The sequence below is a fragment of the Peromyscus californicus genome, unplaced genomic scaffold (assembly GCF_007827085.1).
Source record: "Peromyscus californicus insignis strain IS unplaced genomic scaffold, ASM782708v3 Scaffold_14__1_contigs__length_90479793_seg_2, whole genome shotgun sequence".
Lineage (NCBI taxonomy): Eukaryota > Metazoa > Chordata > Mammalia > Rodentia > Cricetidae > Peromyscus > Peromyscus californicus.
The window spans coordinates 36735484-36760707 of NW_026294436.1; the positions used below are offsets into that span (position 1 = coordinate 36735484).

At 38.3% G+C, this 25224-nt stretch overlaps 1 protein-coding gene across 4 annotated transcripts in view; it reads right to left on the bottom strand.

The window, feature by feature from the left end:
* Positions 1-25224, bottom strand: part of Swt1 (SWT1 RNA endoribonuclease homolog) — a 67778-nt gene that overhangs the window by 8685 nt on the left and 33869 nt on the right. For 3 of the 4 annotated variants that reach the window (XM_052737159.1, XM_052737157.1, XM_052737158.1), the window contains 4 exons: positions 20490-20638; positions 16839-17026; positions 13676-13807; positions 5375-5441 (listed from right to left, as the gene is read on the bottom strand). In XM_052737159.1, the coding sequence (XP_052593119.1) occupies positions 5375-5441; positions 13676-13807; positions 16839-17026; positions 20490-20638 (536 nt within the window). Of the gene's footprint in view, positions 1-5371; positions 5442-13675; positions 13808-16838; positions 17027-20489; positions 20639-25224 lie in introns of those variants that run through there. The other variant, XR_008217924.1, reaches the window with a different exon arrangement.

Here is a 25224-nt window from a genome sequence, read left to right on the forward strand (position 1 = left end):
CATTTCCTAAACACGTGTATTTTAAAGTGTTATTCAAAGACCTAATTCATAAAACCACAAATATGAAAGTCCATCATTCAAAGCATTGTACACCCGAAACCTACAAAATGAAGGAATCTTATTTTTTGAAATTTTATTTTATCATTAGTGTGTAGGCATGTGTCAGGGTGAAAAGACAACTTTGAGTCAGTTCTCTCCTTTCCATTGGGGCTCCAGGAATGAAACTCACATCACCAGGCTTGCACAGCAAGCTGGCCTACAGTCTTTAGTTCTTGAAGCTCCCTACTACTGATGCAGACAATCATTAAGTGTTATGTACAAGGAAGAAGAACCTTGAAACTTGTAGAGGGAAATTATGTGTGTCTTTTGTTTTGGTGCTAGAGACTGAACCCAGGGCCTTCTAGCCAAGTATACCCAATGAGTTACACCCCAGCATGCAGAATTTCATTTTTAAATGTGCACCTAAGCTGTTCGTAATTTATAATACTCCTGCCTCATCCCCTTCAGCAAACTGCCCACCAGCAAGTGTCATCTCAGTGGGTAGTAAATTCTCTCTCTCTTTTAATCAGATAAATCAACCAACAACACAATATTATTTAAATTTTCAGAAATTCAGAACTAATGGAGAGAAACTCAATAAAACTATCTTCTATTCAATTACTTTCAAAACTATGTAAAGAGCTTCAGATGCAGCTCACTGTAGTGTGAAGCCTGGAACACAATATCCAGCACTATAAAAGAAACTCAAGTTTTACTAGCTAGTCCATGTTTTTTGGTGGGTAAAAATATTCCTACCCTGATTCAATTAATATTACTTTAAAGGTTCTTATCATAAAAATGATCTATGGTGGTCAGGTTATTACTTACTTGAAAAGTTCCATAACTTTCTTCAATGTTTTCATAAGAAACTACCCATACTTATGAAGAAATGCTTCATTTACTCTAAGTATATATAATTTTTAAATACAGTTATTTTAGGGCCAGAGGTGTAGCTTACTGGTTGAATGCTTGCCTACCATGCATAAAGTCCCAGGTATGATCTTAAATACTGCCAAAATATGTAACAGAGAGGAAGATAGGTATTTTTAATTTATATATATACTTTTAAGTTAATACAATCCTAGTATTTTGCCTAAAATGAGGAACATGTGTCTATATTAAATTTCTAGTAATGCATATATTTAATATAACACTTAATGATTGGTGAAATTAGTGTACAGTTTATCATAATTTTATGTGATTTATAATTATTTTATTTTTTGCATGTGTAGCTGTGTGGTTTATGTGTGTGCACAAGTGGGCACATATGTGTGAAGGCTAGAGGTTAACATTAAATGTCTTCTTCAGTGGCTCTCCCTCTTTTTTTTTTTTTTTTGGTTTTTCAAGACAGGGTTTCTTTGTGTAGCTTTGCACCTTTCCTGGATCTCACTCTGTAGACCAGGCTGGCCTCGAACTCACAAAGATCCGCCTGCCTCTGCCTCCCGATTAAAGGTGTGCACCACCACTGCCCAGCAGCTCTCCCTCTTATATACTGAGGCAGCATTTCTCACCTTGAACCTAGCCAGCCAGCTTGCTCTTAGGATCCCATCTCTGACTCTCACATGCTGGAATTACAAAAGTGCTACCATGCCTACCTGGCCTTGACATGGGTTCAGTCCTCATGTTTGTATGTTAAGTGCTTCACCCACTGACCCATTTCCCAGCTCTGTAGTTTTTGTATTTAAGATTTACTTATTTTATATGTAATGTACACAAATGTTTTGCTTGCACACAAGAATGAGCATCATGTGCATCCCTGGCACCCTCAAGAGGCCAGAAGAGGGTACTGGATTCCCTAGAATTACAGTCACAGCTATAAGCCACTACATAGGGTCCAAATCTGGGTCCTCTACAAAAGCAACACTGGCTCTTAACTACTAAGTCATTGCTCTCTCTCCAGTCCATTAGCTTTTGGGGGTTTTGTTTGTTTATTTGTTTTTGTTTTGGTTTGTATGTCTGTTCTGAGATACTCACCATATAGCCCTGGCTGTCCTGGAACTTGCTACATAGACCAGGCTCTCCTTAAACTCAGAGATCCACCTGACTTTTTGCCTTCTAAATGCTGAGATTACAGGCATAAGCTACCATACCCAGTCCCAGCGCTATAATTTTTGTTTTACAAATCATTTTAAAATCTTCTAAATATACATCTAGAATTAAAACATTATGAGTCTAGGTTTTTTTTTTTTTTTTTTTTTTTTGTTGTTGTTCATGTTTTGTCCTTGCCCCAAGGGCCCGTGATGATGTAAAGTATCAACCCATAGGCCAGGACCAATTCAAACAGACCATCAATGTCAACAGGCTGCAGATGTTTGATCATAGAAGGAAGAGAATAGTCTGTTTGGTTTGTGGTTGGGAGGAAAAAAAAAATAGTTGAACAACTGATTTTGATCCTGATATAATAAGAATACAAAATAATTCTTAAGTTTCTAAAAGATCTTATTTTAAAAAATACCTAGAACCAACCTTTAATTTTAAAATCAACCATCCACATATACTGAAATATCCAGTATAAAAGCAACATGACTCCACATTAAGTTAAACAACTTATAAAGCAGTCAGTTAGCTTACTAATAAAAATTAAAGCACATATTCAGGAAGTCTATATTCATTAATTTAAACTATTAAGACATTTTTCCTGGAACTGGAGAGATTGCTCAGCAGTTAAGAGCACTGGCTGCTTTTCCAGAGGACCTGGGTTAAATTGCCAGCACCCACATGGCAGCTCACAACTGTCTGTAACTCCAGTTCCAGGGAATCTGACACTGTCACACCAATGTACATAAAATAAGATCAGTAAATTTTTTTTTTAAAAGACATTTTTCTTTACTCATTTGGAGTTAAATATCTCTGTTAAATATCATCTCTATGCATGAATACATTATATATACTTATATATATTTGTGTGTGTGTGTGTTAGAGACAGACAGACACACACACACACACACACACACACACAGAGTCTTGGGTAATACAGGCCAGACTCACTCACTATGTAGCTGAGGACTGCCTTGAACTCTTGATCCTCCTGCCCATCCTCCCAAATGCTGTACTGTGTAAATGCTGTAAATGTGTAAATGCACAAGTTCTAGAGAACAAAAACTAAATGGTGTCTTGCCTACCTTCTCAGTAGGTTGTTAATGGACAATATGGCATACAAAAAGTTACATGAAGAGCTTACCAGGGATGAAAGTAAAGGAATACATTCAAGGGAGTTTGACTCCCTATAGTGTGAAGCCCCAGCATGTGCTGCTGCTCCTTCACTGAGATCATTTTAAAAACTTATGAGGCCGGGCGGTGGTGGCGCACGCCTTTAATCCCAGCACTCGGGAGGCAGAGCCAGGCGGATCTCTGTGAGTTCGAGGCCAGCCTGGTCTCCAAAGCGAGTTCCAGGAAAGGCGCAAAGCTACACAGAGAAACCCTGTCTCGAAAAACCAAAAAAAAAAAAAAAAAAAAAAACTTATGAACACATAAGCTAGGAGTGGGTACAAGCTGATAATCCCAGTACTCAGGAAGGTGAGGTAAAATTACCATGAGTTTAAGAATAGTCTGAACTATATAGTAAGTTTCAGGTTGGCCTAAGCTATAGCATAAGACCCTGTCTCAAAAACAAACTAACAGGACTGGAGAGATGGCTCAGCAATTAAGAGCATTTGCTGCTCTTCCAGAGTACTCAGGTTCAATTCCCAGCAACCACACGATAGCTCACAACTGTGTTACTTCAGTTTCAGGGAATCTGACATCCTCACACAGACATATACGCAGACACCAATGCACATGAAATAAGATAAATAAATTTAAGAAAACAAACACACAACAACAAAAGTCACCACATAAAATTGAGAGATGGGATATACAAAGAATAGCAGCAGAGAGCTATTAACAAACAGAAATTAGCAATCAATAGAGTACTGTCCTTGATATACAAAGAATAGCAGCAGAGAGCTATTAACAAACAGAAATTAGCAATCAATAGAGTACTGTCCTTGGATCAGCAATGATGAGGAAAACACACGAAGTCAATTTAGAAAACACAGTGCAACCTCATTTCAGCTCAGTCTAGGGTCTATGCTGTTACTGAACACAAAATTGAATCATACTTTTCCTTGCAGAAATGGCTCTTCCTCTCTGGAGGCCATTTGGATAAGTGAGTAGGGTAGGGTGGTAGAATATTTATATCCCACTATAGTTGGGATAGCTCCATGCACTTAGTACCTGAGGAGCTGGGATATAGAATATCCTGCAGTCTTCCCACAATGAAGCAATGACCTGCCCAAAATGCTAAAAGTTCCCTAATGAGAAACAATTCTGTGTTGAAATAAGTATATTTCAGGACTCGACTGCAATTCCACTTAGGGAGCAAGATAAAAAATAATGGGTATGTTACTGGTAAAGAGTGGGCTGGGCCGGGCGGTGGTGGCGCACGCCTTTAATCCCAGCACTCGGGAGGCAGAGCCAGGCGGATCTCTGTGAGTTCGAGGCCAGCCTGGGCTACCAAGTGAGTTCCAGGAGAGGCGCAAAGCTACACAGAGAAACCCTGTCTCGAAAAACCAAAAAAAAAAAAAAAAAAAAGAGTGGGCTGGGGAGGAAGACAGAGATGAACAAATGCAGCAAGCTACTGTACAATATGAAGACTGTAGTTAAAAACATTGTTAAATTTAGGATTTCTTTTTGTTAAAAAGGTCGATTTTAGTTTTATTGCCAACTAAAAAGAATATTATGTAAGATGGTAGGTGTGTTTATTTACTTGAGTAATAAAATAATAAATACTTAGTTTGTTTTTTAAGATTAAAAAAAAAATTTAGAGTATGTGTATGGGTGTGTTAATGTGTCTTTGTGAGCACAAATGCCCACAGAGGCCAGAAGAGGGCACTGGATCCCCTGGAACTGGACAGTAACGGGTAGTTGTGAACGCCTGACCTACAAGCAATATGTAACTGCTGAGCCCCCTTTTGTTTGTTTTTTTCAGAGAGGATCTCTTACAGCCCAGGCTAACCTGGAAGTTACTACGTAGCCCATGGTGGTCTTTAAATCATGATAATTTTCCTACCTCAGCTTCCTGAGTACTGAGATTACAGGCATGAGCTACTATGTCCAACCAAAAGATTATCTTGTATATCTTAAATACACACATTTTTTTTAAACAGGTAGAAAAACAAACGACACGGGCAAATTTTTATGACACTCTGAAGTTTTAATTTAGGCCAGCCTGTACAAAACAGCAAGATCCTGTGTACAAAAACCCCCTTCATTTAAAGAAAATATCAATAGCAATCATACTCTATTTATTAATATTCAAACAATATGTTATATGAGCAATATATATTTTTCATACCTCATACTTGATTAGGAAGTTATAGAGAGTCTCAACATCCTGGAAATTACTATTAGGAGCCAAAATCCTAAAACAACAAAAACAATAAATTAACAAAAGGACCATGGAAATTTATTTTTTTTTTTTTGTTTTTGTTTTTGTTTTTTTTTTTTGTTTTTCGAGACAGGGTTTCTCTGTGTAGCTTTGCGCCTTTCCTGGGACTCACTTGGTAGCCCAGGCTGGCCTCAAACTCACAGAGATCCGCCTGGCTCTGCCTCCCGAGTGCTGGGATTAAAGGCGGGAAATTTATTTTTAAAAATACCTTTTATTTTCTCCTTCAAACTTATATGTTTATTAAGTTTATTCAAACCATTAACTTAATACAACTGAGATCAATTCATTTAAATACTTCAGCTAGTTTAATACCTATACATTACTGATCACAAACATTCTTCTTTTTAGCCTGCTGAGACAGATGTAGCCAGATTGGCCTCAAACTGAAAATATAGCCAAGGCTGGCCTCAAACTCCTAATCCTCCTGTTCCCATCTCCCAGGTACTGAGATTATAGGCATGTGCCACTGTGCCTACCTGCCATAAACATTCTTACATGTGAAATTATAATTCATGTATTGTGTTATAATAATACATAGTTCTCAAAAAGGTATATAGAAATGTGAATTTACACTCCATATCTTTTAAGCTGCAGATTCCTTTCTATAATGGTAAGCCAGTTGAAACAGACAACAATTAAAACTAACAGACACATAAAAGACAACAGTCAAGTTCAAATAACACTGAGCTATCAGTACAGTACTCTCTGAAAACCAATAGTTAATCAGACTATGAACTGATAGAAGTAATACAGGACAAATGATAGAAATCTTGAATAAAAATAAAGAGGACAATTATTTTCTACCCTCTAATAGTTAGGTATTCTTTCTGTATACTAAGTTTATTTATTTAGGTATTCTTTTTGTATATTAAGCTCACTCATCCATTGATTTATTTATGCATTCATTCATCAATTTATTTATTTGTTTGTTTAGTGGTTATGGATGTTTTGTCTGCATGTATGTCTGCCTGGTGTCAATGGAAGACAAAAGAGGACACTGTATCCCCTGGAACCGGAGTTACAGACAGTTCTGAGCCTCCATGTGGGTACAGGGAACTGAACCCAGTCCTCTGGAAGAGCAGCAAGTGCGTATAATCATTGAACCATTGCTCCAGACTCTTACATGATTTTAATGCTTATAACATCAGTATGTAGAAAATTAACATGGGGGAATTACCTCCTGTTTAAGACTAGTATTGGCTTCACGGTGAGTCCCAGAGACCCTGGGCTATTGACTCTTGCCTCAAAAATAAATAAACAAACAAATAAACAAACAAACAAACGAATGAATGAATAAATAAATACAATAGAAAACTGTTATCACTTATTTATTTATCATGGGTTTGGAAAAGCTTTTTGAGACAGGGATTCATGACGTAGAATATTAGTTAAAAATGTGACACATTTGTTTACACCATGGAATATTTGTTTAATGATACAAAAATGTGTTGAATTCTTTTATGTTGCATTTGTTTAACTCTGTGAAGCTGTGTTACTTTGCCTGTCTAAACACCTGACTGGTCTACTAAAGAGCTGAATGGCCAATAGGGAGGCAGGAGAAAGGATAGACATGGCTGGCAGGTAGAAAGAATACATAGGAGAAATCTGGGAGGAGGAGGACACCGAGGACCAGCCACACAGACAGACACAGAGTAAGAAGTAAATAAAGATATACAAAATTAAAAAAGGTAAAAGCCTTTAATCCCAGCACTCGGGAGGCAGAGCCAGGCGGATCTCTGTGAGTTCGAGGCCAGCCTGGACTACCAAGTGAGTTCCAGGAAAGGCACAAAGCTACACAGAGAAACCCTGTCTCGAAAAACCAAAAAAAAAAAAAAAAAAAAAAAAAAAAAGGTAAAAGCCCAGAGGCAAAAGACAGATAGGATAATTTAAGGAAAGCTGGCTAGAAATAAGTCAAGTTAAGGCCAGGCATTTGTAAGTAAGAAAAAGTCTCTGTGTGTGATTATTTGGGAGCTGGATGGTGGGCCCTCCAAAGAGAAAAGAGTCAAAGAGTAAAAAACAACAACTACAGTTTCATGTAGCTCAGACGGGCTGGAACTATGTAGCTGAAGTTATCCTTTAATTTCTCATTCCTGCATCACCATATCTGGCTCAGAAAAGCCTTAACAGTATCTAGGATATCGAAAATACTATCTATGAAAGCTATAACAGTAACATTACTACCACAAACACCTTCACCTAGTTTCAAGCCAAAAATAAATGAATGGTACTGTCGTGATATTTTATTTGTGTACCCCGATAAAGCTTATCTGAAGATCAGAGGAAAAATCCAGCCACTATATTAAACATACAAGTCAGACAATGGTAGCACACACCTTTAATGCTAGCATTCAGGAGGCAGAGATCCATCTGTAGCTCTGTGAGTTCGAGGCCACACTGGGAACACAGCCAGGCGTGGTGGCACACACCCTTAATCCCAGCATTAACCATAAAGGACTGGAGGTTTGTACAGACAGACAGGAAGTGACAGAGCTAGGCAGAAAGAGGAAGTGATGTAGCTGGGCAGGGAGAGGAAGTGAGATGGCAGGCACAGAAAGGATATAAGTGTGGGTATACGGAAAGCTGAGGAGTCAGTAAGGTGAGGTTGGCTGTGGCTTGTCCTATTCCTCTGATCTCTCGGTTTTCACCCCAACATCTGGCGCTGGGTTTTTTGTTTGTTGTTGTTGTTTTTTTTATTAATAAGACCGTTTAGCAATTGGTTTTACATTGATACTGTAACTAATAAAAAAATCAAGTCATTTTAACTCTTAAATTCCAAAGAACTTTTAACCACAACAATGTCCCTAGGCCCTCATGTTTTTGCCAATTATAATATCACAGGAAAGCTAAGTGATCTCGAATTTTCAACTGTATCTTTGTAGATTATTTGTCTTTTATTATATTCATGAAAGCTTTTATAAATATTTCATAGGACATAGTCAAAATCTAAAATGTACTCTGCTGTCTTAGAAAGGACATAATCCAGTATATCTTTAAAACACACAAAAATCTGAATAATTTCAGTTTCATGGGAAACAGTTTTCTTCCAGCAAGTAATTTTAAAATACAACCTCATGCCAGGTGATGGTGGCACATAACTTTAGTTCCAGAATTTGATAGGCAGAGGCAGGTGGATTTCTGAGTTCAAGACCAGCCTAGTCTACAGAGTGAGTTCCAACATAGTCAGGACTATACAGAGAAACACTGTCTCAAAAAACAAATAAAATAAAATAAACTTCCTAACCAAAGAGATAAATCATAAACCACACACACAGTCACACTAATATATATATACACACACACACACACACACATATTGTTTATATATATATAAAAATAAATATATCAGGGAGGGAAAGGATCCATAAGTAATTTGCTATAAAAAGACAATGCATTATCACTATGCACTGTCACACTATTTGCTATTATACAAGAGCTTCTCAATCCTAGGTATAACTTTGTACCCATAGAGCAAACAACCCCTTTTTTCCCCGAGACAGGGTTTCTCTGTGTAGCTTTGTGCCCTTCCTGGAACTCACAGAGATCCACCCGCCTCTGCCTCGAGTGCTGGGATTAAAGGTGTGGGCCCAACCAACCCCTCTTCACCCTCCCTCCTCCCTACTCTCTTCAGCCTCAGGTAATTACCATTAGATTCACAAAGGCAGTGCATTCAACTGTGTATTTCAAAATACTAGAAGAATTTTGAATGTCTTTATCAAAGAAATGATAAATGTTTGAGAAGAAGATAGATATGTTTTCTCTCTCTTTTTTTTCCCAGACAGGGTTTCTCTGTGTAATAGTTCTGGCTATCCCAGGCTGGCCTTGAACTCACAGAGATCCACCTGTCTCTGCCTTCTAAGTGCTGAGGTTAAAGGTGTGTGCCACTGCTGTGGGCTGTCTTTCTGTATGCGGTGAATATGTGTTGCTCTGATGGGTTGATAGAAAAAGCTGCACTGGCCTATGGCAAGGCAGCTCTCAGAGGCAGGCGGGAAATCCAAGCAGATATAGGGGGAGAAGAAAGGAGAGGAGGGAGATACCAGCCACTGCTCAAGGAGAAGCAAGATGCCAGCAGACTGGTAATGCCATAGCCACTCAGCAATTTACAGATTAATAGAAATGGGTTAAGTTATAGTAGCTAGCTAGCAAGAAGATTGCCATAGGCCATACAATTAATTAATATAAGCCTCTGAATGATTGTTTTATAAGTGGCTGCACAACAGCAGGGCCAGGTGAGAACAAAGAAACATGGGACAGGCTGGGCAGGACTGGAGAAATCTTCTGGCTACACACCACCACTACCAGTCAAAGAAGGTAGCTATTTTTAAACCTGATCTGAGTATCACACAACATGTACAAATACTGTAACATCACATGTGACACCCCTAAATACATAATCTTTTATATTCCTGTTATCAGTTAAAATGCAAAAATGTCTCCCATTCCACAATCTGGGTCTCAGGGATCTAACTCAGGTGGTGAGATCTGGTGACAAGCACCCACTGAGCAAGCTTGCTAACCCTCTATAATATTTTATAAAAACAACGGTCTGCTTATCTTCTGTGAATTTAAATGTCATCTAGTAAACACTTAAAGAAATCTTCAATATCCTTAAGTCATCAGGGAAATGCAAATCAAAACTACTTTGAGATTTCATCTTATACAAGTCAGAATCGCCACCAAGATCAATAAAACAAATGGCAGTTCATGCTGGCAAGGATGTGGGGTAAGGAGAACACTCATTCATTGCTGGTGGGAGTACAAACTGGTACAGCCACTGTAGAAATCAGTGTGGCAGTTCCCCAGGAAGGTGGGAATAGATCTACTCAAGATCCCATGCTTGGGGGACTGGAGAGATGGCTCAGTGGTTAAGAATACTGACTGTTCTGCCAGAGGACCCTGGTTCAGTTACCAGAACATGGCAACTCACAGCTGTGATTCCAGTTCCAGGGTACCTGATACCCTCATGCAGGCAAAAACACCAATGCACATTAAAAAAAAAAACAAAAACAAAAACAAAACAAAAAAAATAAAACAAAACAAAACAAAAAAATGCTTGGGCATATACCTCCTACATCCTACCACAGAAAAACTGTGTGCTCACCCATGTTCACTGCTGCTCTATCCATATCTAGAAATTGGAATCAGCCTATATGCCCATTAATAGGTAAATGGATAAAGAAAATGTACATTTACACAACTGAATATTACTTAGCTATTTAAAAAAATTAAATCATGAAACTCATAGGTAAACAGATGGAGCTATAAAAAAATCACCCTGAGTGAGGTAACCCTTATCTAAAAAGACAAATATGGTATATATTCTCTTACATGTGAATGTTAGCTTTTAAGTCTTCAACAGAAATATCACAATCCATATAACCACAGATGGTAGGTGTAGAGTAAGGGACTGGGGCAGGGGGAGACTCTTTCAAGTAAGAGGAAATAGAATACATAGTTATGGAGACAGGAGGGGAATAAATGAGGGAAGACAAGGAGGGACAGGTAACACTAAGGGCCATTTGAGGGCCTACTATGGTAGGAGATTCTTAAAATATACACATATATAAAATAAATCTAAATGGAATCACCATATAGCAGGGGAGACGAAGTCCCAACTAAACTTCTCTAGCCACCAAGTGAATCTCCAGTGCCAAGTAAGCGTTACATCTAATGGAGTTGTTGACCAAAGGGGACTCATTGAAATCTCCAAATAATTCAAGTAGCCATCACTCTCCACAAGTTGATGGTAAAGCCCTTGGACTGAAGATAACACCTATGTATCTCCTTGAGCACAGTCATGGAGCTGGTGTGGAGTTGGCTAGGTGGGGAGCAAGGAGGGTCTGGGGGAGGGGAAACCATGATTACAATATAGGGTCTGGAAAATTATTTTCAATAAAAAATTTAAAAGATAAATAAATCTTTTACTAGATTCTATCTTTCTGCCTGCTAACTGAAATGAGATAGTTAGCCGGGCGGTGGTGGCGCACGCCTTTAATCCCAGCACTCGGGAGGCAGAGCCAGGTGGATCTCTATGAGTTCGAGGCCAGCCTGGTCTCCAAAGCGAGTACCAGGAAAGGCGCAAAGCTACACAGAGAAACCCTGTCTCGAAAAACCAAAAAAAAAAAAACAAAAAAAAAAAAAAACAGAGATAGTTAATGAAGAGATATACGCCCCGCCCCCAAAAGCCAGGTATGATGGGTGAACATCTTTAATCCCAGCACTCAGGAGGCAGAGGCAGATGGATCTTTGAGTTCCAGGTCAGCCTGGTCTACAAAGTGAGTTCCAGGACAACCAGAGCTACACAGAGAAACCTTGTCTTGGAGTGGGGTGGGGACAAGGACTAAGAAACTAGGTAAGATATTATACCAGGAGCTATTTGGGCAAGTTGCCAGGGGCTTTATCACTTATTCTAGATGTTGATGCCTTTTTGATCTCATTAGTCTCTTATAGTTTTTCAACTTCTAGATTTTCTTAATCTTATTCTTTCTTAGCTTTATATTTCTCTCTTCTGTACCTCTTTGGAAACCTCTATATTAACTAACCATCTACTGTTATAATAAAGAAGATTCCCTCAATCAGAAATATTATAAGACATTCACTAATATTTAGTGGGCTAGAGATACAGCTCAGTTGGCAGAATGTTTATACAACATGCACTGGGCCTAGTGACACACACCTATCATTCCCTACATTGGGAAATAAAGGAAGGAAGATCAGAAGTTCATGATCATCCTTGGCTACATAGTAAGCCTGAGGCCAGTCTAGGTCACATGACACTATGTCTCAAAACACTTAAACATTTATTGACCACCTACTGGCCAATAACATGTTGTTACCTGCACAAGATCCTAGACCTAGAAAAGGCACTTTCTGCCTCATTCAGAGTCTGAGGGAGCTTGTAATAAAATAAACTATGAAAAGTAAAGCTATGCACAAAATGGTAAATAGAAGATGGAGTAACTATGTCTTGTCATTTACAAACAATAGGTTATATTATTTTTCTGGTATTAATCAAACCAAATAATATACTTGGTGACAGAAAAAAAAAACAAAACAAAACAAGAGTGTATGGAGAGCCTGATAATGAGGCACAGTGATATCTGAGGAACCATGGAAAAATTAGTTGAAGACAGGTGTGTGTGTGTATGTGTGTGTGTGTGTGTGTGTGTGTGTGTGTGTGTGTGTGTGTGTGTGTGTGTGTGCGTGTAAAATCATCTAGGACAGCATTTCTCAACCCCTTTTGGGGGTGAATGACTTTCACTGGGGTCACCTAAGACCATCAGAAAACACAGATATATTTTACATTACAATTCATGAAAGTAACAAAATTTCAGTTATGAACTAGCAATGAAAATAATTTTATGGTTGGGGGTCACCACAGCAGGAGAAACTACATTAAAGGGTCACAGCTTTAGGAAGGTTGAGAAGTAGAGACAGGGGGCTCACTGGAGTCTCTGTCTTAAGGGGGCTTCAGAAGTCTCTGTCTTAAGGGAATAAGGCAGAGTGACAGAACAGAATCCACGTGCCATCCTCCTCTTGCCTCCACATATACGTACAGGTGGACATAGCTGTACAAACATGCAAATACCACACACACACACACACACACACACACACACACACACACACACACACACGGGAGGGGGGGAAGGGAGCACATGAGAGAGCGCCCTCTTTATAAGGTATTTCAAACCAAAACCATAAGCTGTGTTTTAAAACAATAAAAATTGTGGTGATATTTTGTCTGTGCTCTAACAAATAAAGCTTGCCTGGAGATCAGAGGGCAAAGCTAGCCACTAGTTAACCAGAGGCCAGGCAGTGGTGGCACACACCCTGAATCTCAGCACTTGGGATCTCATGCCTTTGCTCCCAGTACTTGGGAGGCACACATGCCTTTAATCCCAGCACTAGTGTGGAGGAAACAGGAAGTGATACGGCTGGGTGGTAGTTTCTTACGAAACTAAGAAAGGAAAATCTAAAAGCCAATCACCTACTAGGTGTAGTGATGCACACCTTCAATTCCAGCACTCAAGAAGCAGAGGCAGGTAGATCTCTATGAGCCTGGTCCACACCAGACCACCCAAGACTGCATAGGGAGACCCTGTCTCAAAAACAGTCAATAGTTTCTACCTTGCTAGAAGACTCCTACCAAGTCTAAATTTAGCTAATAAATACAGAATTTATAAACTTTAAATTTAATATGATGCTGACCTTTGAATTCCTTCAAGAATATCCTTCACAGCTGCCATTAACTTTTGAAGATATAGAAATGCTTCTTCAAATGATGCTATTTTTGAAGTTGTCAGAGTTGAACTTGAGTCCAGTGTCTGAAACACATCTGTGCTAAAAAAATAGAAAGAAAAGAAGTATGTGCTCACTTAGTACTTGTAGGTGTTTTCACTGATGACGTATAAAAAAGTAATAATATAATTAATCTTGTGTAATACTCATCTATTTAAGTTAGAAATCAAAGACAGTGACACGAGAAAAGTCTGGGCTAACATCCACACAAGGGATCTATGCCACACACCACATAGATCTAATTTAAAGGAATTAACATAAAAGCTGGGTGAATACATTTCACTCTAAGAGAAGACCACAGAGATGAGAGGAGTAAATAAAAAAATTGGACGTTTATCCTTGTAATTCCACTTCCAAAGATTTACTGTGAATTAATAATTACAGTAGATAATTAGTGAGACCTTTAATGTCTACTTAATAAAATACTAAAATATTTTTAAGTGTTTATGCCATATATGGATCAAAACTAAAAATAAGACTAGGTATGTGGTGAATGCTTTTAATCCTAGCAGTTGGAAAGCAGAAGCAGGCAGATCTCTCTGAGTTCAAAGCCAGCCTGATCTACACGGTGAGTTCCAGACTGGCCAGGGCTACATAGTGAGACCCTGTATCTAAATATATAAATAAATATTTACTTAGGTAACAGTAACTATATTAAAAATCAAAACACATTGTATTGTATCTGAATGGTGTCCTCCCCAAATTCACATTCATCTAGAACCATGGTTCTCAACCTGTGAGTAGAATGACCTTTTCACAGGGGTGGTCACCTAAGACCACCTGAAATATCAGATATTTACATTACGATTCATAACAGCAGCTAAATTACAGTTATGAAGTAGCAACAAAAGTAATTTTAAGGTTGGGGGTCACACCATGAGGAACTATATTAAAGGGTCACAGCATTAGGAAGGTTGGGAAGCACTACTCTAGAGCTTCAGTACGGACCTCATTTGAAATAGGGCTCTGGAAAATGTAAACGGTTAAGCTACATGCGGTGTGGATTAGAGTAGGCTATACCCACTCCACTAAGGCAAAAGCAGAGAATGGAGAGACGCATTTACTAGGCAAGGACTGAGGAAGACAGAAAGACACAGAGCAGATTCTCACTTAGTACACAGAGAGACCCTGTCCAAAAAAAGAGTATATTAAAATAGCCCCAAATCCAAGTCATGGAATTTCTAAGTCAGCAGACCTTAAAGATCATGTGACTATTATTTCAGGATGAACAGAGTTTCAGAAAGACTAGATGGTTTTCCCAAAGTCAATGTCTTTATTGTTCCATTGGAACAGTGGTATAATTTTTAAGTAGCAAAAATACTAAGCCAAGGTGGTAGTCCCTGTCTTTAATCCTGGCACTCAGAAAGCAGAGACAGGTACACCCAAAGGCCCATCCCCCAGATGTTTCTAGATTCTATCAAGTTAATAAAACTAACCATAAGTGTATTCTAGTAACTTATATGAGTAATTAAGAATAGACATATCAGATCTCCAAATGAGCACTTTTATGTAAAAGGATTATATTCAATAAATTCTACTGCAATTCTGGTATACAACTAGGCTTGTTAAAAAATAGGCTAAATAAATATGTATTGTTAAGGCACTATAAACATTGTCACTCACTGAAATGCTAGCATATACAGTCTATTACTCAGAAGGAGCACAGAGCTCTCTAACAGGCAATACAAATGCATGAATATTACAGATTAACTCCTATGTTTTCAAATATCTTAGTTTTATTTTTAAAGCAGTCATTCTTGCCTCCTATATATGGTAATTTTCTGTAAACCAGAATATCTGATTAGTCAAAACACCAAAAATATGTTGACTAGAAAAACAAACTGATTCATAAAAAAATTATAAATTTGTAATATAATCTTTAGTTCACATTCCAATGCAATTATCTTTAGTATGATGGGTTAGAAAGCCAAATAGCAGGCCATAAATTTGTTGAAAAATGTTTAATTATAGCCAAAGACTGAAAAATGAGCTCCAAGAACAAAGGAGACAAAGGTAGAGAAAAGGGGAGCTAGTTGAGAATGAGGCACAGGGAATATGCAACACAATATACTTGTGCAGGCAATGGCAGCCCACGCCTTTAATCCCAGCACTCAAGAGGCAGAGGCAGGTGGATCTCTGTGCGTTCGAGGCCAGCCTGGGCTACAGAGTGAGTTGCAGGTCAGCCAGGGCTGTTACACAGAGAAACCCTGTCTCAAAAAACCAATAAAATAAAATTAGTGGTTTTAAGTAATATAAGCTATTCTAACAGCATCTATTTGAAAAACTACTCCAGAGGAACGTAGCCCAGGTTCACCTATCTAAAACACAAGTGGTCTCAAACACTGCGGGGTGGGGTGGGGGTGGCAGCAAAATGGCTTAACAGGTAAAGATGCTTGCTGATAAGCCTGGTGACCAGGGTTTGATTCCTCACAGAGCAGAGAAAGAACCCATTTCTGCAAGCTGTCCTCTGACCGCCACACTGTGACCCTCCCACACCCATATACACACAAACAAAAAATAAAAATTACCAAAGAATGATCTCTGTATCTCTTCAATTCATTAATTCTAAAGTGTTTTATGTTTATATACTAAAGTAATGGTATTTTTTTCTCTTAAACAATAGCATTCTTCCACTTTTACAATTTTTGTATGAATTTTCTTTAATCCAAGGAACTTTTCTCAAGTTATTTTTAGTTTAATCACAGTCTTGCAAGCTGCTAAGCTGCTGAATCACTTTAAGTGATTTATTGGTTGTGACTTATGCAAGCAATGCTCCTCATCTTGATTACATCAGAATCACCTAGATTTTTTTTTAATGCATTCTCAGATTCACCTCTGCCCTACTGAATCCAAATTTCTAGGAATAGTGTTTAGAAATAGAAACTTAAAAATTTCCAGGTAATTCTAATGTTTATGCCCATTTAAACATAAATATTTCTAATGTGCCAATTTGACAAAAGACCCATAGCACAATAAACTCATAGCCCAAACACTAACTACAGTAGAAATGGTAATAATGGAAACCCTACAAGAAGCAAATGATAAAGTTGAGAATGTGTTGGGAATTTAGTACCTGTTCTGATATATTGAAGTCCAAACATTCTCCAGGACAGACCAGATTTCTTGATGCCTGGTGAACTGGGGAAGATGAGAATCCAAGAGAACAGTGACATCTTGGTTATGAAGCTTCATCAAAGAACTGTCTTCCTGCTTTTTACTCACTGTGCTTTCTGAAGAATTTGGCTTCAGTTTTGTCTTGACCTGTGACGTAAGAATTACATAAAATGCATACCAGTCCTTCACTAGCAACTGAGAAAACAGAGACACGAGCTTACTGGACATGCTGGCTATTCGTTCTTTCCTATGTACAGAATATTCCTTGAAAAACATTAGATTTAGTATGTTGAATTTATTACTCTAGTGACCTTTCTTACCTAACATTTTACTGTTTAAGAGCTGGAGAAATGGCTCAGAGGTTGAGAGCACTCGCTGCTCTTCCAGAGGACCCGGGTTCAATTCCCAGCACCCACATGACAGCTCACAACTGTCTGTAACTCCAGTTCCAGGGGGCCTGACATCCTCACACCAATGCACATAAAATAAAGTTAAATAAATTATTTTAAAAAAAGAATACTGTTGAATACATTGTTATGGAGAGACAAAGGGCAAACCAGGACAATTAAATAGGGAGGAGATAGAAGGGTAAAGAAGGAAATCTGGGGAGGGACTACTAAAGGGCATTTGAAAAACCATATGGAAACCTAATACTGCAGAAGCTTCTTAAAATAAATACACATTAAAAGGAATCTAAATGGAGTTATTAAATAATAGGGGACACAATACCTCAACTAGACATCTTATGCCACCAAGCAAAACCTCCAATGCCAGGAATAGGTTACATCTTGTTGAACTGTTGGTCAAAGGAGCCCCACGGAAATCCTCAAACATCATAGATTTTGCCAAGGCTACTGATTACCCTCTGCAATCTGATGGTAAGCTAAGGCCCTATTGCTGAAGACAACACTTACATATACCACGTAACATAAAGAAGTTGAGGTGGTGCCTAACTAGAGTCTTCACTACAACTGATAGTGTTCATGGTACTGGAAGGTACACTGTACACTACCAGAGGCAAAAGGTACTCATCAATATTTCCCAGCAACAAAAACCCCTGTGACCTATAAGAGTAACCAGCCTACAAGATATCCTAGTGCAATAGTAACACAAATGTTATAGGAATAAACAACCACTTTCTGATTGGATTTAAGGCTACTCCCTAAGATGGAACCTATATTTGACGATACTAAAGTGGTCAAGAACCTGAGACTAGGTAGATTACGGGCCTAGGGAAAACCTAATACTATTATTCTGCAAAAGGAACATAGCAATAAAATGATGCCTAATGGCATACTGCTATACCCACAGTTCAATGTCTTGCTCAACCCTCATCAGAGAAGCTTCTTCTTGCAGTAGATGGGAACTAACAAAAAGACCCACAACTGGACAATGTGCAGAGACTGAGAGATTTTGGGGGCACTCAGTCCTAAATGGAATGTCTTAATCAAAGTCCTCCCCTCAGGGCTCAGGGATCTATGTGGAAGAGAGAAGACTGTAAGAGCCAGAGGTGGTAGATGACTCCAAGGAAACAATGTCTTCCAGACACACCAGGACTAAAGCACATATGAATTCACAAACTGTGGCGACACACAAAAGGCCTGCACAGGTTCAAGCCAGATGGGGTCCCAACACTGAGAGGGTCAAGTGGACACAGGCTCTTATGCCTGACCAAAAAGCTATTTGTGATTGATGCCTGCTTGCAAAAGCAAAATTAGTTTTCTCCATTGGAGTTTCATTGAGTTTATTAGCCATACTTTAAGGCTGACCTCAATGCCCAGGAGAATTTGGCCAACACCAAACAATTGTGTTTATTTCTCTAGAGTTAAGTTTCCACACTAATAAAAGGATGATTTCAAAAGTTAGCTTAATGTCTTACTATTTTTATGCTTTGAAATGTTTTCAATAAAATTTCGAATCCATCAATAGTAACTTATTCAGAGTCTTAGGTGGAGGAAACTGAGAAATACAAAGATTTAAAAAACTCATGCAAGGTAACTCAAATGTAAGAAGCATAAGAGAGACTCGACTCTCGGCACTCTAGAAAGGAGGTTATGATCCCACACCAAGTACACAGGTATTACTATTCTCTAATTTGTGGGGCAGAAAACAGAAAGAGATGATCTTCTCATTTTGCCTGTTTGTATTAAATTATGAACTTAGTAAATATAAATAATGGGCTAGTATTTAAACATTTAAAATTGAGCATTTACCTATTTCTCCTTTGCTCTGACTCTTAAAACTGAGTATACACAATCATGCAAGTATATTTTTAAAAAATAAATACTTATATAGCGCTTACTATCTGCTAGGCACTAAGTTTTTTTTAGTAACTTAGTTCATTCTTATGGCAATTCTAAGTCAAGAATTATTATTGTACTCATTTTACAAAAAAGTGGGGGGAGTAAAGGTACAAAGAATTTTAAGATTAGGTACTTTTCAAGTTATTATATTAAGAAACGTTATTTTGGAAATAATATATTTATTGTTCAAGTTAGAGAGATAAATAAATACCTAAGGTGTATCAAATCTAATGAATTATACAAACAATTCTCAGTAAACCATATTTTAGGGTTCAGAATGTATCTCAGTTGATAGAGTACTTTTCCTAGTATGCATGACACTCTGGATTAGATCCCCAAGACTACATAAACAGGGCATTATAGTATATGTCTATAATCCCAGTACTCAGAAGATAAAGGCAAGAGGATCAAAAATTTAAGGTTATTCTTGGCTACACAATAAATCTGAGGCTAGTCTGAGGTACATGAGACCCTGTCTCAAAAAAAAAAACCAAAAAAACCAAAACAACAGCTGGGCCGGTAGTGGTGCACGCCTTTGATCCCAGCACTCGGGAGGCAGAGCCAGGCAGATCTCTGTGAGTTCAAGGCCAGCCTGGTCTACAGAGCGAGATCCAAGACAGGCACCAAAACTACAACAGAGAAACCCTGTCTCGAAAAAACCAAAAAAGCCCAAAAACTTATTTTGTTATTTTTTTAAAAGATTTTATGTGTATGACTGTTTTGTCTGCATGCATGTATGTGTACCATGAGCATACCTGGTGCCTGAGGAGGTCAGAAGATGGTGTCAGAACCGCTGAAACTGGAGTTAAGGATAGTTGTAAGTCACCAAGTAAATGCAGAGAACTGAACCTTGGTCTTCTCCAGGAGCAACATGGACTCTTAACTATTAAACCATCTCTCTAGTCCCTCTTTTTTGTGCATACATCTTTCTATTATCCATAAAGGAAGTAATATAAAATTCAACAACAATCAAATAAAATCCCAAGTTTGTAGTGGTGTATACCCATTATCTCAATATTACAAAGTACCAAAAAAAAGTCATGCATTTGAGGCTAGGTGAACTATATAGACAAATTCTATCTCAAAAAACAAAACAACTCAACTATTTTGTGATACCACTTCCATCAAAAGTGTACGTTCATATCTGTATTAAGGCTTACCTAGAGTTCAATGTACTTAGTCTTTACTCAATACTTTTAGAATGTTAGAATAAGTCAGGGTAATATATCCTTTATTGTTGTCCACTAAATCCACATCTGAAATGTATGTGATCAACTACTCTAAATCGCACTTCATAGGTATCTTACCTCTGCAAGTACTTGAAGTAGTTTGTTTACTTGAGCAAAGGTCTGTGGAAGAATACCATCATAGTTTGACCTTGTACTGAAGGCATGTAACAAACTTTTAGAGTCCTGGAGCAGGAATTTTACTGTTTTAAAATCCACTGTATTATTAGCTGGTAAGAGAAAATTAAGAAAAAAATATGAAAGAATAAGCATACAATATGACAATCCCTTAGAACACTAATTAAGTATTAATTTTGCAATTTAAAGGGTGGGCATGTCATAACGAATGTCTCTCTGGTATAGAAAGCAACAACTGAACATATTTATTCACAGACAAAGTGTTCATGTTGACTCTGGTATTGTTTTCAGATTCCAGGAGTTCCTTGAATACAGTCAACTTCAAAGGAAAGCAAAGTGAGATATTCCATTCTTCAGTAAAAGGAATTAATCAAATTAATCCTACACAAAAAGCCCATGCACAGTGTTTTCAAAGCTGAAGCTGTCTCATCCAGATGACTATTATAAAGAGTTACATGTTAGAGGCAAACACTTAAGTCACATGTGGCTCCTGTTATGATTATACAGCTATCATGTAATAACTTACTTGAAATTCTACCACATGAAAAGTAAAACAAGATTTATTGAAAATAATTTGTTATCTCTTTGTATACAACAGAAGTTCAGCTAATAAAGACTTTGGACAACAATAAGAAACAAAAGCTAAAATTTTTCTCCTGTAAATTAAATTAAGATAACCTACCATAGTAACTTTCTCTCAAGAAGCTAAAAATATTTCTACTAAATTCCCAAGTTATTGGTGACAATCATTTCAAAGGTTTAAGCAGTTAGGAAGAAGCCAGACACAATGGTACATGCCTGTAATTCCAGTACTCAAGAGAAGAAGCAGGGCAACTGCTACAAATTCAAGGACAGTCTTGTCTACGTGGTGAGGGACCTTCTCAAACAAACAGACAAAACACATTTCAAAAATGAAATAAAGTAAATCTCTAATGTCACAAAAAAAAAAAAAAAATGAAAGAAAGGACAAATGATCTTTCCATCATTAAAGCAAAATGTTAAGCAGTTGCTTCTGAAGGCAGAATCATCATGCTGCAATGTTTGCTTTGCTTCTCTTTTAATGTTCATGGTTTCAGAGGCTGATGTGTGTGTGTATGTGGGGTGGGTTTGTGTGTGTGTGTGTACGTACATGTTGACACAGGAGGAGGCAGAGTACAACCTCAGGCGTTCCTCTCACAGGTGCTTTTAAATAAGGTCCCTCACTGGCCTGGGGCTTGCCAGGTAGATCTCCGTGAGTTCAAGGCCAGCCTAGTCTACACAGCCAGAGCTACACAAAGAAACCTTGTCTTGAAGGAAGAGGAGGAGGAGGAGGAGGAGGAGGAGGAGGAGGGGGGAGGAGGAAGGAGGAAGGAAGGAAGGGAGGGAGGAGGAGGAGGAGGAGGAGGAGGAGAAGAAGAAGAAGAAGAAGAAGAAGAAGAAGAAGAAGAAGAAGAAGAAACAGCCATCTCTTTAGTCTTTTCCCTAACTGCCAGTAACAACTACTTATCATTTTTCAGCTACATGCAAGGGCAGAATAATACTGCTCATGCTTAGGAACATAGTACTAGATAACAAATATTTGAAACTATCCTGTAAGAGCACAATGTATGAACTCTAATCTTTTCTGTACTTGTTTACTGTGTGTTTATGTGTCTGGAGAGACAGGCCATGGTGTACCTGTGGAGCTCAGAGGCCATCTTGAGGCAATCAGATTTCTTTCACCACTTGGATTGCTATGATGAAACACCATGACCAAAAGCAAGATGGAGAAGAACGTGGTAGTATTTTATTTGTGCGTTAATAAATAAAGTTTGCCTAGAGATGGGGGGGGGGGGGGAAGGCCAGCCATTTTAAGTAAACAAAGAAGTCAGGCAGAATACACCCTTAAGCTCTTAGCAGGCAGGATCTCTGTGTGTTCAAGGCCACACTAGGGAAGAGAGCCAAGTGTGGTGACACACACCTTTAATCCCAGTACCAACCAGAGAACTGGAGGTCTGTACAGACAGACAGTGACAAAGCTGTGTAGGAAGAGGAAGTGAGGTAGCTGGGCTAAGGCCAATGAGAGGGCAGAAAAACAAGGCATATAAGCCTGGGTAGACAGGAAGTAGCGCTCTTTGGAAGCATCTCTCTAAAGCTTTCACCCCTATATTTGGCTCCGTGTTTTGTTTTTGTTTTGTTTTGTTTTTTTATTTAATAAGACCATTTAGAAATTCATCTACAAAGGAAAGGGTTTATTTGGCTTATACTTCCACATCATAGTGATAATAACTCTAACTCAGAAAATGGGCATTCAAGGCCAGCCTGGGCTATATAACAAGTTACAGGCCAACTTGACCCTGTCTCAAAAAACAAAAACCTAAACAAACAAGTAATTGGCAACTTCTAACAATCAACATTTATTCAGTACTTACCATGGATAGATAATATATCAGGAGTTTTTATATATATGTGTGTGTGTGTGTGTGTGTGTGTGTATATATATTAGGAGTGTCCTAATTTCAATTCTGTTGTTTTGAAAAAATACACTGACCAAAAGCAACAGAGGATAGGAAACAGTTTACTGAGCTTACAATTCCAGTTTACTGCAGGGACGTCAAGGCAAGAATTTAAAGTATCACAATCACAGTCAAGAGCAAAGAGAAGCAAATGCACCCTTCCTTGTATGCTTGCTGCACTGTACTCAGCTGGCATTCTCTACTTTTACACAGTGCAAGTAACAGTCTAGGGAATGATGCTACCCACAGTGGGCTGGGTCAATTGAAAATCAAGATAATTCCCCAAAGGCATGATCACATGACAATCTGATCTATATAATTTCTTTTTTTTTTTTTTTTTTTTGGTTTTTCGAGACAGGGTTTCTCTGTGTAGCTTTGCGCCTTTCCTGGGACTCACTTGGTAGCCCAGGCTGGCCTCGAACTCACAGCGATCCGCCTGGCTCTGCCTCCCGAGTGCTGGGATTAAAGGCGTGCGCCACCACCGCCCGGCTCTATATAATTTCTTAATTGAAGCTCTCCTCTCATGTGACTCTAGGTTGTTGCAAGGTGACATTTCATTTTTAAAAATTATTTAATTACATTATTTTTTTGGGGGAGTATGAGCATGTGTGTATCATGACACACATATGGAAGTTAGAGGACAATTTTGGGGAGTCAGTTCTCTCATTCCACCATGTGGAGACTGGGGATCAAACAAAGGCTTCTAGGTGTGGCAGTAAGTACCTTTAGCTGCTGACCCATCTCTCTTGCCTGCAAGTTTACATTTTACACTTCAGTGACAAGGCAGAGTGTGTGATGTATGTGACATACATCCACCTAGAATATGCCTCTTATTTTTTGGTCTTAACTTCTGGGGAACTTCCTGTTAAAATGTGTGTTCAAGTGTTACAATAATTATTTGTGTACGTTTTGGTAAATGTTGCATATTTTTCATTACCTGGCTTTTGTGCCTTTAAACTCATTTTTTAACCAAGACTGGGGATTAAACCCAGGCCCTTATACACGCTAGACAAGCATTCTATCACTAAGCTACATTCCCATACTTTAAACCTAATTGATTGGCTCTTTTGTACTCTTATTTAACATAAGCCATCAGTTATTTTTTAAGAAATAGGCTGAATATAAACAATAAGCAGAATAGATTGCCTCACATGTGGAGTTTGAAAGGAGTCAATAATCAACTGTATCCCTAATGAATCATACTTTGTCCTTTACATTTATAGAGGAAAGATATATCTACTTGACTTTAGACAAGTTGCTTACCAGCTAAGGCTAATTTCCTTGACTCTAAATATGAAAAGGTTGCAAAACCATACACTGGCTAAAGCTGGATTTGCAAATCAAAGATATCAACTACTAGACTATCTTCCCACTCCAATCTATGGCAGTAGAAGCACTTCAAGAAACCAAAGTCTATGTCCAAAACAGTTTAAAAACCACAACTTAAATGACTGTGCTCTCTGCCACTTGTAAATTCACTATGAACCAAGACCAAACTTGCTGTATGTAGTGCAAGGAATGTGCTCACAGTTTGTTCAATACCATGAAAAATGAAAGGCAATCATTTTAATAGAGTTCTTGAGTAGATTATGAAACGTTAAAATGTTTTTAAAATAAGACATGGTACACAAGTGTAATCCTAAACCTTTGGAGGTAAAAGCACAGGATTGGTTGGTGGCTCACAACCATCTGTAATGAGATCTGGTGCCCTCTTCTGGCATGCAGTCATACATGCTGTATACATAATAAATAAATAAATCTTTAAAAAAAAAAAAGCACAGGATTGGGATTTTAAGGCTTCCCAGCAAGCTCAAGGCCAGCTTAGATTATGTGAGACCCTGTCTCAAAGTGCCCCAAAATAATAACTTTAAAAAAAAAAAAAATTGGTTCCCCACCCATTTTCATGTGGTAAGTGTATTTGTATGTGCATGTGTATTTGTGTGTGTTATGTGTATTTGTGTATTGTGGTGTCTACATATATTCATGCATGACACACATGCATGTATGGATGCATATGCACATGTGTGCTCTTATGTATGGAAACCCAAGGTTGATATCAGAAATAAGTCAAGCCCAGAGCTTCTCAATATGGCTCTTTTTGATAGCCAACTTGCTCTGATGATCCCATCGCTACCTTTGAGTTTAGAATTACAAGTGGGTGGGTCACCATTCCACCAAGTATTTCTGGGAGTTCTGGGGATTTG